The following is a 16,963-nucleotide window of genomic DNA, read 5'->3' as shown; positions in this document are numbered from 1 at the left end:
GTCGTTCAAGAATGACAGGAAAAGTAAGTAGTTTCACAATTGAATTGCAAAAATTTAAATTAAAATCACCAATTTTTTTGACTTGTATCATAAATAACCTATCTACAATACCTACACCAACCTTATCCTAATACCACCCACAACAACCAAAATAAATTACTCATCCACAACAACATTCACCAACACATTCACAACCATCTTCACCCATCAAAAAATTTCAAAACTCCTTCCCCCCCATAAAACCTCAATCACCCCCCACACCCCCCCATCCATCCCCCCCCAAATCACTCCAATAAACACTCTACAAAAACAACCCCCCCTCTACATCTATCTACCTCTCTCTCACTCCCACCTTCAAAACCCTCTCCAACCCTAACCCTCACCTCCTAAAATTCCCATTACTTCACCCCAAAAAACCCCCAAAACTTCTAAATTCCTCCTCTACCAATCTCACAAAAACACCACTCCCCCAAACCCATTCCACATCATACTCACCAATTCCCCTATCACATATACTCCAACACAATTCCCCCCCATAAACCAATCCCACCAACACCCACCAAACCATATCCCACCTCAGACAAACCCCACACACCAAAACAAAATAACCAACAACCTAACAAAATAAACAATAATTACCAAAACCATAACCAACCTATTAACCGTCCCCATAACAATACAAAAAATTCCCCCCTAAAAAATATCCCTCCCCCCCCTATTCACTTCCCGCCCCCCACCCCTAATTTCCAAATCGCCCTCACAAAATATAAACAAAAATTAATTTGAACACCATCATTTTTTTAAGTTAAACTCTGATCCCCCCTAACCCCCCCCCCCCCCCCCCCCCCCCCCCCCCCCCCCCCCCCTACCCCCCCCCCCCAGAATAAGGCCGTTCCTATTTAACAATCCCCTGCCGGCGCGCGGAATATTTTTTAATTTTTTGCATCAATTTATTTATCTCTATTTGATTTATTTATTTGAATAATTTTATTATCCGGACACTTATTCTGAAATGCATTTAATTAAAATTTTCATTTGACTTAAACTTTCCAAGGGGCAAAGAAGCCTTTTGCATCATTAGTTCGCCGATACAATCCGCCATAAAATTGTGGCAACTTTCCGTACAAAAGTGTTACGTAAATATTCAAAAGCCTTTATCTTAGGAAAGAATTTTCTTGTCGATTTGGTATCTTCCGCAAAGTAGTAGGAATTTTAGCTTATCACTTGAAAAGGTCCATGTCAGTCTTTATTTGAAAATTTCCTAAACATTATTTTAAAATTCATCAGAAAATATCACGCCCTTTTGAAGTGTTTGTCGTACTTTGAAATTTATTTACAAAAAAAACAAAATTCGCAGGATTTTCTTCAAAAAAATTACTTTTTGACAATGAAAATCGGACCGTCAGTTTCTGAGATATTGATATCCGAAGACTGAATGACACTTAAAATTTTTGAATTTTATTGTTTCCCAATATTCAGATGGGGTATAAACCAAGAACCCACTTCAGTGAAAACTGCCCATATACTCTGCCAACTCACACGAAATCGGAAAAAGTTGCTCCAACTCCTCTTCAAAAGTTGTAGAGCATAAACATACAAAAAATGATGTATAAATATAAGGACTTTGCGTGTTTTCTTCATGAAATATCTGAATTGTTCATTAAAAAAAATTTTGAAACAGTTGAAACAGCTGGGTCATACTGTCCCAGTGTCACAAGATATAAAAAAGACCTCGGATTCGTAATAAGGGTCCAAAATTACCCATCAAGACAAAGGTTAACGCGTACTGACAAAGGGTTGAGGCAACTGAAGAATGAGTTGGCGGAGAATGACCCATATGAAAATCTATGCTCTTGAAAACAATAGAAAAACTGAAAAAAGATCACATAAAAATGTTTTAAACGAAAAACACCTAGCAAAAAACTTAGTAAAAATTTCTCACTGAACTTTACAAAACAGCTTCGTAAAACAAAACAAAAGTGGGTTAGTTAAATCAATTCATTTCGGTTTGAGAAAAAATCATTTAAATATTGTTTGTTAATCTGTTACTAAAACTGGATAAAACATTCATATCAAGAATGAAAACCATGAACCTTGAATCTTCAAATTTGTATTCCCGACCAGCCCCCACCGGAAGTCAACTTGCGTGTACGCGCGCAAATTCATGCCGCGTTGTTAACACTCTTTCCATGCAAAAGCCATGTGTTTGCACAAAATTATGATTTATAGGTCCGCAGGCGGTGAATCCTATCTCCTAACCTATCACCCCCATCCCGGTTGCCAACTCACACACGGGAAAAACGCTCCCGGCTGCGAATCCTTGCACGCGCTGTCATCGTTCATTCTAGGTCGTGTCATCATCCTCGTGGTTGAGCCTGTTACATCGCATGCGGTCTCCGTCGTCGTCGTCGGTTGATGGTGCTAAATTATAACGTAGACACAGCAGGTCCTAATTTCACGGCCTCCCGGCAGCATCACAGCGCCTTTTGAACGAAGTTCCGGTTTGAGGGGGTGGTTGGTTTCATGGTGCCAAAATTGGAACATCCGGAAGAACGCCACCATCAAAACAAACGACGACGACAAAGTGGTTTGGAAAATCAAAAACTCCCGGATTTTAAGCCGTTAAGCAAACGCGTTGACGGATGGTGCAAAGTCTTCATCGGTGTTGCTGGCAACACTTGCCAGGCATAATTCGTCACCTCCGCCAAACGACTCACTCGATCAGCATCAGACGCGTCGTTCCGCAGACCATATGAGACAACTTCTGCGGTTCCCACAACTACCGTCCCCCGTTCCGTAATCGTCGCGTAGATCCATTTCGGACCATTAAGCATCATCTCAACGGGCTTCTCCAGCATCCAGTCAACTCTGAAGCAGCAGTAGCAGACGATGATTTATTGAACCCAGGGAAACTATTTATCATAAATCAAACTTTTAATTAGATAACAAAACAAACCCGAAGGAGACACACAGCTTTGCGGGACAACTAACCCGAGAACGGGGACGTTCCCTGCTGATTTTCCAAATATTGTCATCTCTGGACTGGAGTTGCGTGCACGGAAAAAGTAGTTTGGATTCATTAAAAATTTTAATGTTCTACTAAAGATTTCACAACACAAAACTATGAATCAAAGTTAGATTACACGGTGTGTTTCCTAAACAAACTTAAGAAAAAAAATCGGCAAGTCTGATATTTGGCACCATGCACGGAACAAAATCCGGTTTGCGGAATCGCAAACTTTGCTTCCGATTTACTCTAAAAATCGCAAATCTTGGTTTGCACCCGTCAGCAGGAAGCATTGCTTCCAATATCGCAACCCACATTAACTCAGTGCGGACGTTATGCATCGGCGGCCGTTACTGATCGTGTGGTCCGCCCTAGAACCGCCCTGGCGGACCGAGGGCGGGCCGCCTGGGCGGTTGAAATTTGACATTTGAAATTTTTCAATTTCGTCCGCCCTCCATCCGCCTTGGCGTGCCATGGGCGCATCGCCTGGGCGGTTCAAACTGATCGCTGAAATGTTTCAATATCGTTCGCCCCTCAATCGCCGCGGCGAGCCAAAGGCTGATTGCCGTGGCGGTTTGCATCTGAAGGAATTTATTTCGAATTTGACATTTCAGTCAGTTTTCAACGAGCTTCGGTGGGTGTTGTTATTTAATCGGCGGCTGCTGATTTTCGTTGTTAAGTTTGTGTTGGGAGAAGTGTTGTGTTGTTTAGATTGTTTACTTATGTAAACAAACAGTTGAAAGTGCGTTTGAAATAGTGATTGAAGGTTGTTTTGCAAGAATAATCGTTATTGTTGGTGTAATTTATGTGACACCCCTTATAAATATTGTTGGCAGATGTGCAAACATTTGGAATCAAGTTTGGAATACTTAGAATTTGATATGTTTCATTGTTGTTATGATTTGATTTGTACTTATTTGTATGTTTGTATGGAAATTTGGTGTACATTTTGGTAAAAAGTATATCATTCCCAGGGAAACCTCTTGAAGAGTATCGAGGTGGCATTTACAAAGCGGATTTTGTGCCAATGTTTACTCAATTAATGTTAATGTTTTTTTGGGTGAATGTTAACACTCCAAAGGTTCGGGTTCAGTGCCAGCAGTGGAGGCAATTAGTGGTGCAGCAGCGATTTTTTTCTTTCTTTTGTTTGACGTTTTTTAGGTGTGCATGATGCAGGACATGGGTAGGAAGTAATTTCAATTATTTTCAATTATCATTTCAGCGGCAACAATATCATTTAAAATTTTGTTTAATTTTTTTTTACAGCTTCCTGGATCATTTATAAATGAACTGCTTATATGTATTTATCTATTCTTCATTTGATTTATTTGAATGTTTATATCATTCCTATTCCTTGTCCTTTTTTCTACCATTCCTCCATACCATATATGATCAAATTTCATGGACTAACGACAGTTACTGAAAAAGCAATGGAATCATCTGAAGAATTTGTCTTTAAAAAATAATAATCATTCTTCCAGCTTCCGGGAATCTTCTTCAATTTTAATGCCCACATTTATCTATTCACTAGATGATTTATTTAAATGTTTATATCCTTCCTTATCCTATTCCTTTTCTTTCAGCAATGGAACCATCTGGAGCATTTGTCTTTTTAATTATAGTTGTTTGTTTTGCAGCTTCCCGGAATCATCTTTAAATTTACTGCTTATTTGTATTTATCTTTTCACTGTAAGATTTATTTTTATATTCAGATCTACCATTCCCCCATACAATATATGATCAAACAAGCTCTTCCCGGCAAACTTCGTCCTGCCCTTTTTTGGTTTCCTAACGTTTCATGCTTGTTTGATTATTCAGCATCCTGTGATCAAAATTTGATTTTACGTAACTTTTCCCATACAATCTGCAGCTTTTCCGGAATCGGTTCCAGAGTGGCCAAAGTGTCATTTAGTTAGCGTAAGAACCTTCCTTGGGCTTATACGAACCCAACGCAACAAAGAGCACCTCGATCCGACGCTCCGTATTGAACTGATTCGCGTTCGAACAAAACCGTCGAAATTTTTTATATATATAGATTGAATGACAAGAAAGAACATGGGGTGTAATCTACTAGGATACTTTCTTCGGATTAGCTGCGCTTGTGTTTGATTAGATTAGAGTATGAATTGTTAACATTCAATACGTTGCCTATTTATATGTAAGTACCAATAATACATGAACATTTTAAATAATTTAGCTTTTAAGAATTAGTTAAAGAATTATTTTTATTTGCAGGAAATGGAAAATCTTCGCAACAAGTTTGCTTATCAATATATTATTTTGTTTCTTTATTTTTTTCATCATTTCACCTCAGTGAACTAACAACGCACGTAAGATGTATTGAGAACAAAATTATGTTGAAAATTATGTTTTTTTTTTCATATTTTTGCTTTATTTCTAAATTTCAGCACACAAGAATCTACAAAGATCTGCATTTCTATATAAGGCACTTTGTGTTTTTTCCGTTTTAGATGAACTTGAAAAAACACTATCAGAATCCTGAAGGAACCTGAACGGGTATTCTGCTTGGGCAGATGAAATATGTGTGAATGGCGAATCGAGGGCGAGCCAAGGCGGTTGGGGCATTTTGGGCGGATGAACTTTATATAGGGGGCGGATCGGGGGCGACCCGCTGGCGGACCATCTTACAGGGGCGGCTGAACCGTATATGAAAGGCGCATCAAGGGCGAGCCAAGGCGGTTGGGGCATTTTGGGCGGATGAACTTTATATAGGGGGCGGATCGGGGGCGACCCGCTGGCGGACCATCTTACAGGGGCGGCTGTACCGTATATGAAAGGCGCATCAAGGGCGAGCCAAGGCGGTTGGGGCTTTTTGGGCGGATGAACTTTATAAAGGGGGCGGATCGGGGGCGACCCGCTGGCGGATCATCTTACAGGGGCGGCTGTACCGTATATGAAAGGCGCATCAAGGGCGAGCCAAGGCAGTTGGGGCTTTTTGGGCGGATGAATTTTATATGGGGGGCGTATCAAAGGCGACTCGCTGGCGAACCAACCTACAGGGGCGGCTGTACCGTATATGAAAGGCGCATCAAGGGCGAGCCAAGGCGGTTGGGGCTTTTTGGGCGGATGAATTTTATATGGGGGGCGTATCAAGGGCGACCCGCTGGCGAACCAACCTACAGGGGCGGCTGTACCGTATATGAAAGGCGCATCAAGGGCGAGCCAAGGCGGTTGGGGCTTTTTGGGCGGATGAATTTTATATGGGGGGCGTATCAAAGGCGACTCGCTGGCGAACCAACCTACAGGGGCGGCTGTACCGTATATGAGAGGCGCATCAAGGGCGAGCCAAGGCGGTTGGGGCTTTTTGGGCGGATGAACTTTATATAGGGGGCGGATCGGGGGCGACCCGCTGGCGGACCATCCTATAGGGGCGGTTGAACCATACAAAACGGCGTATGTGGGGCGGATGAACGGCGGGTGAAACATTTCAAGGCAAACCTGGGCGACCCCGGGGCGAGTCGCTGGCGGACCAACGTCACGATAAAAAAACTGATCGTGCGCCAAATTGTTGCAAATTTTATCCGCCAGCAGGTCGCCCGTGGTCCGCCAACTCAAACGCTGGCGGATCGCCAGAGCGGTTTGGCGGTCCGCCAGCGAACCGCCGGCGGGCTGCCCAGTCAATGTGGGAAACGATTATTTTCGATATCGCAAACGTAACGCAGTAACGCCTACCCCGCCAAAAGCACGCAGCACGCAGCCACCACAATATTTACCTTTTTGAATTGACCGTTGATTCCCGATTTTTTTGGTGGAAATAAGAAGAAGAAGAAGTTTATTATTTATATTCATTTATTCATAGTACAAAACCGAATCAGAGCAATTACGTGAGTTGTTTACTACGAAATTTTGATTCTATTAGTTGTGTTTTGCTTTTGCTTGGTAAAAAATACGCCATGCACTTGCTAAAGTCTTTGTGGCCGGAACCGTCACCGCGACGGCGATGTTTTCGGTGACGATTCTTCAGGTCCTTCTCGTGCTCGGTGACGTCGGCGGCAAGCCGATCCGGAGGAGGTGCTGAGACAGGTGCAGCGTGCACGGGTGGTTGATCTGGCACGTCCCTTGAGCGGATTCGCGTACCATCAGAAGTTCTCCTCGTCATGGAGGTTGTTGCTCTTTCCCTTTTCGTGCCTTCGGGAACGGCCTTAGTGCGGACTCAGGTTCATGGCGGAGCCCGAGTGACTCTGGAGCATCTGGCGCCACACGAGGGCAACAAAGGCGCCAAAATGACGATCACGATTCCAATTCCTTCCTACACCTCAAGGATCGACTTGAGCAGAGTGTCCTCCGATTGAAAACCGCCCGCCTGGAACAAGTCCTCAGAATATCCGCTAGCAGTCGGATCTGTGAAGGCGTTTGCCAAACTCAGGCTGCAGTCGCGAGCCTGTGAAAGATAACACAAAAATAAATTGCAATATTATTGTCTCTCGACTCAAATAAAATAATTTTACAAAATTCTCTTTAAAAAAATCTCTAGAATTCCCTTTAAAGTATTCTCAAATTCTCTAAAATCATCAAAATTTTCTAGAATTTGCCGGAATTCTTTAAAAATTTCTAAAATTTTCCATCCTAAAAAATCTATGAAATTCTCTAAAATTCTCAAAACTTTTCCAAAATTTTCTTTAAATCTTTAAAATTCACTAAAGTACTCTAAAATTTTCAAAATTCTCCATAATTTTGCAAAACTCTCCAAAAGTTACCAAAATTCTATGAAATTCTTCAAAATTCTCTAAAATTTTCTAAAAATTCTCTAGAATTCTCTAAAATTTTCCAAAAATCTCGAAAATTAGCTTAAATTCTTTAAAATTTCTAAAATTCTACATAATATTCCAAAATTATCTAAAAACCTTTTAAATTCTATAAAATTTCTTTCAAATTCTCTCAAAACTCCTTCAAATTTAATAAAATTCTTTAAAGGTCACTAAAATTCTCTTAATATTCCAAAACTCTTTGAAATTCTCAACAAAAATTACAAATATCTCTAAAATTATATAAATCTAAAACAAAATTCTAAACATTTTGAAAATTCTCTAAAAACTTCTGAAATTCTGTAAAATTCTTCAAAATTCTTAAAAAAATCTCTAGAATTCTCTTATTCATTTCAAAATTCTCTGAAATTCTTCAAAATTCTCGAAAATTCTAAAATTCTAAAATTCTCGAAAATTCTAAAATTCTAAAATTCTAAAATTCTAAAATTCTAAAATTCTAAAATTCTAAAATTCTAAAATTCTAAAATTCTAAAATTCTAAAATTCTAAAATTCTAAAATTCTAAAATTCTAAAATTCTAAAATTCTAAAATTCTAAAATTCTAAAATTCTAAAATTCTAAAATTCTAAAATTCTAAAATTCTAAAATTCTAAAATTCTAAAATTCTAAAATTCTAAAATTCTAAAATTCTAAAATTCTAAAATTCTAAGATTCTAAAATTCTAAAATTCTAAAATTCTAAAATTCTAAAATTCTAAAATTCTAAAATTCTAAAATTCTAAAATTCTAAAATTCTAAAATTCTAAAATTCTAAAATTCTAAAATTCTAAAATTCTAAAATTCTAAAATTCTAAAATTCTAAAATTCTAAAATTCTAATATTCTAAAATTCTAAAATTCTAAAATTCTAAAATTCTAAAATTCTAAAATTCTAAAATTCTAAAATTCTAAAATTCTAAAATTCTAAAATTCTAAAATTCTACAATTCTAAAATTCTAAAATTCTAAAATTCTAAAATTCTAAAATTCTAAAATTCTAAAATTCTAAAATTCTAAAATTCTAAAATTCTAAAATTCTAAAATTCTAAAATTCTAATATTCTAAAATTCTAAAATTCTAAAATTCTAAAATTCTAAAATTCTAAAATTCTAAAATTCTAAAATTCTAAAATTCTAAAATTCTAAAATTCTAAAATTCTAAAATTCTAAAATTCTAAAATTCTAAAATTCTAAAATTCTAAAATTCTAAAATTCTAAAATTCTAAAATTCTAAAATTCTAAAATTCTAAAATTCTAAAATTCTAAAATTCTAAAATTCTAAAATTCTAAAATTCTAAAATTCTTTCAATTCAATTCAATTCGGTTTTATTGGTGAATAATCAAGATACAATGAGTTATTTTGAAGTGCATAACAGAGTTTTGGAGTTCCTTACAGCTGTGTGTTGCATCATTATCCATTTAGGAACAATTATTTCTTTAACTAAGGCACTAGCAAGAGTAAGAAAAAACTATAAAAAAAAAAAACTTACAGAAATTGCAAAGGAAAGGGGATAGAGGAAGAGTAAGCTTAATACTAGATCACAGAAAATTTATCCTTTGTAGATGTGTTTGATCATCAGTTCCCCAAGGGCCAGGAATTGTTCTGCCTTGTTCCGGCAGCTCCGAAACCGCGTCATCATCTCCCCCGCGAGAGCAAAGAACTCCGGCAGGGTGAAGAGATCTTCCCCGGTGACTTCTTGCTGGGCCGTACTGCCGCTACCGGCAGCGACCACGCTGGCGAACGAACGCCCCCAACCAGGAGGGAACGCTGAGTTTTCCGCTGGAACCGTACGCTGTCCAGCTGCAGGAACGGCTGCGCTCGTACTTCGCTGAGGAGGGTGGGACGCTTTCTTTTTTCTCTTTTCCTGCTCCTCGAGGTAGGCCTTGCGCGCGACGCATCCGCGGTAATTGCCGGTATGGTTGCCGTCACAGTTCGCGCACTTTACGCGTGGCTTGGTTTGTTCTGCCTTGTCCCCCAAGTCCGCCTTTCGTGGCAGTGCGCACGCCTCCGAGAGGTGTGACTCACCGCACTTCACGCAGCGGGGCCGGAGGTTGCAGTTCCGCGAGCCGTGGCCGAATTTCTGGCAACGGTGGCATTGCGCTACGTCCGTCGGGTTCTTGGTGTAAAACCGCCAGTTTACCCAAAAACCGTCCAATGTTTTAGTCCGCCGCAGGTCTTGGATCTTGACGGTGCCGCGGTCGAAGTACAACAGGTACAGTGTGTGTGTACCTGTTACCGTTGTCTTGCGCGAGAGCACTTTAATCTCCCGCGGTTTTATTCCGGCGTCCGAAAGGTGACCCTTCAGGTCGGAGATCGGACGGTCTTGATAACCCTGCAAGACAACCTTAACAGGGGGCTTCTCGGGGTTGAATGTGTAGAAGTTGAAGTTGCTACGCTTCAATTCTTCAAACACCAGGTCAAAATTCCTTTTGGTCAGTGTGATCACTTGCACTGCCGACTTACCGATTTTCAGACAATATCCGAGGCCTTCCAGCAACTCGTCAACATCGTCCGCTAACGTGTCCAAAACAAAAATTGGAGGTGGTCTACGTTCCGCTGGAGAGTTGTTCTTTTTTGACGTCGGCACTTTTTTCCGTGCACGACCATCATCGTCGTCGTCGTCGTCGGTAGTGCTGCTACCGTCAGAGTTGTTATTTTCTTCGTCGTCGCTCAGCATCTGGAACTCGTTCCTGATGGGGATGTTGGCGGATGTTGATGTGCCACTGGTCGTGGCACCGGAAGTACCGGAACGGGTTCGCACTGGTGATCTTGGGACATATCCAGGATGTAGTAACTTTTTGTCGATGCCTTCAGCGCTGACGCTCCCCTGCGCGATGGCGGCCGACACGGCGTTGGTTTGTTTACCTTTTTGCACACGGCCGGTAGACGAACTTCGCGGGTTTTTCGAGGCCGCACTCGAACTGCCACGGCCACGGCCGGCCTTTGGCATGCTGGAGAAGCAAACTCGCGGGTAACCACAATCAATCACGGCGAAAAAATCGAAAAAACGATGGAGCACTGAGCACTAGCTGCATGCTCTCGTGCGTACACGTAGGGAGCTCATTCTAAAATTCTAAAATTCTAAAATTCTAAAATTCTAAAATTCTAAAATTCTAAAATTCTAAAATTCTAAAATTCTAAAATTCTAAAATTCTAAAATTCTAAAATTCTAAAATTCTAAAATTCTAAAATTCTAAAATTCTAAAATTCTAAAATTCTAAAATTCTAAAATTCTAAAATTCTAAAATTCTAAAATTCTAAAATTCTAAAATTCTAAAATTCTAAAATTCTAAAATTCTAAAATTCTAAAATTCTAAAATTCTAAAATTCTAAAATTCTAAAATTCTAAAATTCTAAAATTCTAAAATTCTAAAATTCTAAAATTCTAAAATTCTAAAATTCTAAAATACTAAAATTCTAAAATTCTAAAATTCTAAAATTCTAAAATTCTAAAATTCTAAAATTCTAAAATTCTAAAATTCTAAAATTCTAAAATTCTAAAATTCTAAAATTCTAAAATTCTAAAATTCTAAAATTTTAGAATTTTAGAATTTTAGAATTTTAGAATTTTAGAATTTTAGAATTTTAGAATTTTAGAATTTTAGAATTTTAGAATTTTAGAATTTTAGAATTTTAGCTAAAATTCTAAAATTCTAAAATTCTAAAATTCTAAAATTCTAAAATTCTAAAATTCTAAAATTCTAAAATTCTAAAATTCTAAAATTCTAAAATTCTAAAATTCTAAAATTCTAAAATTCTAAAATTCTAAAATTCTAAAATTCTAAAATTCTAAAATTCTAAAATTCTAAAATTCTAAAATTCTAAAATTCTAAAATTCTAAAATTCTAAAATTCTAAAATTCTAAAATTCTAAAATTCTAAAATTCTAAAATTCTAAAATTCTAAAATTCTAAAATTCTAAAATTCTAAAATTCTAAAATTCTAAAATTCTAAAATTCTAAAATTCTAAAATTCTAAAATTCTAAAATTCTAAAATTCTAAAATTCTAAAATTCTAAAATTCTAAAATTCTAAAATTCTAAAATTCTAAAATTCTAAAATTCTAAAATTCTAAAATTCTAAAATTCTAAAATTCTAAAATTCTAAAATTCTAAAATTCTAAAATTCTAAAATTCTAAAATTCTAAAATTCTAAAATTCTAAAATTCTAAAATTCTAAAATTCTAAAATTCTAAAATTCTAAAATTCTAAAATTCTAAAATTCTAAAATTCTAAAATTCTAAAATTCTAAAATTCTAAAATTCTAAAATTCTAAAATTCTAAAATTCTAAAATTCTAAAATTCTAAAATTCTAAAATTCTAAAATTCTAAAGTTCTAAAATTCTAAAATTCTAAAATTCTAAGATTCTAAAATTCTAAAATTCTAAAATTCTAAAATTCTAAAATTCTAAAATTCTATAATTCTAAAATTCTAATTTTTTTTTGTATTTTTGTATTTTGGTGTTTTTGTATTTTTGTATTTTTGTATTTTTGTATTTTTGTATTTTTGTATTTTTGTATTTTTGTATTTTTGTATTTTTGTATTTTCGTATTTTTGTATTTTTGTATTTTTGTATTTTTGTATTTTTGTATTTTTGTATTTTTGTTTTTTTGTATTTTTGTATTTTTGTATTTTTGTATTTTTGTATTTTTGTATTTTTGTATTTTTGTATTTTTGTATTTTTGTATTTTTGTATTTTTGTATTTTTGTATTTTTGTATTTTTGTATTTTTGTATTTTTGTATTTTTGTATTTTTGTATTTTTGTATTTTTGTATTTTTGTATTTTTGTATTTTTGTATTTTTGTATTTTTTTGTATTTTTGTATTTTTGTATTTTTGTATTTTTGTATTTTTGTATTTTTGTATTTTTGTATTTTTGTATTTTTGTATTTTTGTATTTTTGTATTTTTGTATTTTTGTATTTTTGTATTTTTGTATTTTTGTATTTTTGTATTTTTGTATTTTTGTATTTTTGTATTTTTGTATTTTTGTATTTTTGTATTTTTGTATTTTTGTATTTTTGTATTTTTGTATTTTTGTATTTTTGTATTTTTGTATTTTTGTATTTTTGTATTTTTTTATTTTTGTATTTTTTTATTTTTGTATTTTTTTATTTTTGTATTTTTGTATTTTTGTATTTTTTTATTTTTGTATTTTTGTATTTTTGTTTTTTTAGAATGCTGAAATTTATGAATTTTGTCATTTACATTAGCATTGAACTTTTTTTGTCAATTTAGTTGTTTTAGTATTTGTGTATTTTAGTGTTTTTGTAATTTTTTTTATGTATGTTGTTTATTTTTTTCGTATGTTTTTGTTGTTGTTTTCCTACTGGTTTCATTGGTGTTTTTGTACTTTGTTTTTTTTTGTGTTTTGCACCGACTATTTTACAACGGCGATTAAATAGCCTCTACCATAGGTTGTCGTCGGTGCTGTGGCGTACGCAATGGGTAATATTGTTGAAGTCGTATGGCCGTGGTCCTCCACCAACGATGCTCCGGTCAAGCTCGAATTGCTTAGCGAGGCACAAAGATACCGGACATCCGTGTCAATCATCGTCGGAAATGCATAGATGGGGTGGCAAGTTCCGCCGGCTGGAATTGGAAAGAAGCTTTTGAGTTTTGTTTGAAAGCACAATGCCGGTACTACGGAGAGCCGGATTGAGGCACACCAGGGCGGAACCGAACTTACCAAAGACCTTGCAGGGCACGGTGTGGGGCTTGCCGATCTTGTTACCCCAGTAACCACGGCGAACCGGCACGACCGACAGCTTGGCCAGGATAATGGCACTGCGGATGGCGGTGGCCACTTCCTTGCTGTACTTGACGCCGAGACAGATGTGGCCGTTGGAGTCACCGATGGCGACGAACGTCTTGAAACGGGTACGCTGGCCGGCACGAGTCTGCTTTTGGCCGGGCATGATCTACAACACATTCGTACTTGAGCGAGCGGCTCATGATCGGGAGCGAGTACAGGTAGACCTCCTCCAGGGCGCGGATCTTACCATCGCGCACCAGGCGACCCAGCTTGGTCACTGGAACCCATTCCTTGGAGTCTTCCTTGCCGCCACGACCACGGCTCCGTCCGCGTTCTCCGCGGCCAGCACCGGCACCACCGCAAGAACCAAATCCTTGAAGATTTGTCCGTTTCGGAACTGTTTCCGGCGCAGAATCGTGGGTTTTTGATCCTTGAAAAGAAAAACGCCACTCAGCAGCAGTTGGACCTGGTGGAGCAGGTTCCATCCAGCGGTGTATTCTTGTTTAACCGAGATCTATCCACACCGATGAGAGGCTGGAATTCATGGGCTACTTGAGCCCATTTTTTAGTGGCGGACCTCCGGGGTTTCGGTTCCTGGGTCTGGTCAAATCTTTTGCACAGCAAGAACGTAGACCGGTCCGTGTGCTCCGCATTTTCGTTTCATGCTCGATCGAATGTCGAGCTCAGCAGTTCTTTCCCGGACTATTAAAACTTGCAGACCACCGTGCCAACCTGAAGCGAAACAGAAAATTTATGATAATTTGAATTATTCGGTTCATAGATTGTTATACTCACCGTACAACTGTTGAAACATGACCGGAACACTTATTTCTAAAAAAAATAAACGGTACTCAACGAAATGAACAAAATAAAAATAGGTTAGGTTTGCTGTTTGTTTACTACTTGCGAAAGATGCGAACAGCTGATCCTGACAGCGTAACGCATTGGCTGCGGCGGACCGGGCAAAAAAATGCGCCGCTAACATGGTGTTTTCGATTTTGCAAACTTTTTGCTTCAATATCGAAAACATTTTTTCCAATATCGCAAACATTCTCGATGATTTCGGAAACATCCAATGTTTTCAAATTCATCGAAAATATTTTTCGGATCCAGCGACCAGATTTTGTTCCGTGTGAAAAAAGGGCTCTTTCCCGACATTTTGCGGGGTCTGGCGAAATATTTCGTCCGGGGGTCTAGAGAAACTTTTTTAAAAGATTTTTTTTCGATTTAATATTATTTTTCTTCAGAAAAGTCGATGGAAATCGATGGGTTCAAATCCATCAAATTTCTTATGAATGTGCCTCGAGAGACTCTAAATTACATATTTGACCTCGGATAAAAAGTTTTCAACCCAAATTTACCAGTTTTTTAGCTTTCTTTAAAACAACCATTGTGTATCGGGCAATCTGCTGCTGTATTTTCATGACAAATTGTACAAAGAAAATATTTTGATTCGATTGTTTTGAGCTGTTTTGAGGTTTCAAGCTTGAATTTTGGGGTTATTTCAAAGAAAGTTTTTTTTTGTTTTTGTTTTTGTTTTTGTTTTTGTTTTTGTTTTTGTTTTTGTTTTTGTTTTTGTTTTTGTTTTTGTTTTTGTTTTTGTTTTTGTTTTTGTTTTTGTTTTTGTTTTTGTTTTTGTTTTTGTTTTTGTTTTTGTTTTTGTTTTTGTTTTTGTTTTTGTTTTTGTTTTTGTTTTTGTTTTTGTTTTGTTTTTGTTTTTGTTTTTGTTTTTGTTTTTGTTTTTGTTTTTGTTTTTGTTTTTGTTTTTGTTTTTGTTTTTGTTTTTGTTTTTGTTTTTGTTTTTGTTTTTGTTTTTGTTTTTGTTTTTGTTTTTGTTTTTGTTTTTGTTTTTGTTTTTGTTTTTGTTTTTGTTTTTGTTTTTGTTTTTGTTTTTGTTTTTGTTTTTGTTTTTGTTTTTGTTTTTGTTTTTGTTTTTGTTTTTGTTTTTGTTTTTGTTTTTGTTTTTGTTTTTGTTTTTGTTTTTGTTTTTGTTTTTGTTTTTGTTTTTGTTTTTGTTTTTGTTTTTGTTTTTGTTTTTGTTTTTGTTTTTGTTTTTGTTTTTGTTTTTGTTTTTGTTTTTGTTTTTGTTTTTGTTTTTGTTTTTGTTTTTGTTTTTGTTTTTGTTTTTGTTTTTGTTTTTGTTTTTGTTTTTGTTTTTGTTTTTGTTTTTGTTTTTGTTTTTGTTTTTGTTTTTGTTTTTGTTTTTGTTTTTGTTTTTGTTTTTGTTTTTGTTTTTGTTTTTGTTTTTGTTTTTGTTTTTGTTTTTGTTTTTGTTTTTGTTTTTGTTTTTGTTTTTGTTTTTGTTTTTGTTTTTGTTTTTGTTTTTGTTTTTGTTTTTGTTTTTGTTTTTGTTTTTGTTTTTGTTTTTGTTTTTGTTTTTGTTTTTGTTTTTGTTTTTGTTTTTGTTTTTGTTTTTGTTTTTGTTTTTGTTTTTGTTTTTGTTTTTGTTTTTGTTTTTGTTTTTGTTTTTGTTTTTGTTTTTGTTTTTGTTTTTGTTTTTGTTTTTGTTTTTGTTTTTGTTTTTGTTTTTGTTTTTGTTTTTGTTTTTGTTTTTGTTTTTGTTTTTGTTTTTGTTTTTGTTTTTGTTTTTGTTTTTGTTTTTGTTTTTGTTTTTGTTTTTGTTTTTGTTTTTGTTTTTGTTTTTGTTTTTGTTTTTGTTTTTGTTTTTGTTTTTGTTTTTGTTTTTGTTTTTGTTTTTGTTTTTGTTTTTGTTTTTGTTTTTGTTTTTGTTTTTGTTTTTGTTTTTGTTTTTGTTTTTGTTTTTGTTTTTGTTTTTGTTTTTGTTTTTGTTTTTGTTTTTGTTTTTGTTTTTGTTTTTGTTTTTGTTTTTGTTTTTGTTTTTGTTTTTGTTTTTGTTTTTGTTTTTGTTTTTGTTTTTGTTTTTGTTTTTGTTTTTGTTTTTGTTTTTGTTTTTGTTTTTGTTTTTGTTTTTGTTTTTGTTTTTGTTTTTGTTTTTGTTTTTGTTTTTGTTTTTGTTTTTGTTTTTGTTTTTGTTTTTGTTTTTGTTTTTGTTTTTGTTTTTGTTTTTGTTTTTGTTTTTGTTTTTGTTTTTGTTTTTGTTTTTGTTTTTGTTTTTGTTTTTGTTTTTGTTTTTGTTTTTGTTTTTGTTTTTGTTTTTGTTTTTGTTTTTGTTTTTGTTTTTGTTTTTGTTTTTGTTTTTGTTTTTGTTTTTGTTTTTGTTTTTGTTTTTGTTTTTGTTTTTGTTTTTGTTTTTGTTTTTGAGTCAGATTTGCGATTCCTTTCCGTAGGGTCGTAGAATTTTCGCGTCCGCCGTCGGTGTGTTTTTCGTTTTTTTTTTGGCGTGCGTGTGTGCGTGTGAAGGTGCGGCTGGCTTTGGCTGTCTCGATGACAGTTGAGCCAGTCAGATTTGCGATTCCTTTCCGTAAGGTCGTAGAATTTTCGCGTCCGCCGTCGGTGTGTTTTTCGTTTCTTTGGCGTGCGT

At 35.2% G+C, this 16,963-nt stretch overlaps 2 protein-coding genes across 2 annotated transcripts in view; one reads left to right on the top strand and one right to left on the bottom strand.

Moving 5' to 3' along the window:
• The window catches only part of LOC120414034 (uncharacterized), a 105,168-nt gene extending 102,285 nt beyond the window's left edge, over positions 1–2,883 (top strand). The window contains exon 5 of the mRNA XM_052707073.1: positions 2,812–2,883. Coding sequence (XP_052563033.1) covers positions 2,812–2,883 — 72 coding nt within the window. The remainder of the gene's footprint in view (positions 1–2,811) is intronic.
• Positions 2,884–6,766: 3,883 nt separating this feature from the next.
• On the bottom strand, positions 6,767–14,648 carry LOC120426093 (40S ribosomal protein S2-like). Its single transcript, XM_039590796.2, is given in 5 exon segments — positions 6,767–7,409; positions 13,179–13,358; positions 13,456–13,696; positions 13,698–14,253; positions 14,317–14,648. Coding segments are annotated over 4 exon segments (783 nt in total). The 5' UTR covers positions 14,007–14,253; positions 14,317–14,648; the 3' UTR covers positions 6,767–7,356.
• Between the last annotated feature and the right edge of the window lie 2,315 nt (positions 14,649–16,963).

This window comes from Culex pipiens, chromosome 2 (assembly GCF_016801865.2).
Source record: "Culex pipiens pallens isolate TS chromosome 2, TS_CPP_V2, whole genome shotgun sequence".
In the NCBI taxonomy this organism is placed as follows: Eukaryota; Metazoa; Arthropoda; class Insecta; order Diptera; family Culicidae; genus Culex; species Culex pipiens.
Note: the sequence above shows the minus strand (reverse complement) of the source record. Positions and strands in the feature narration are given on the sequence as shown.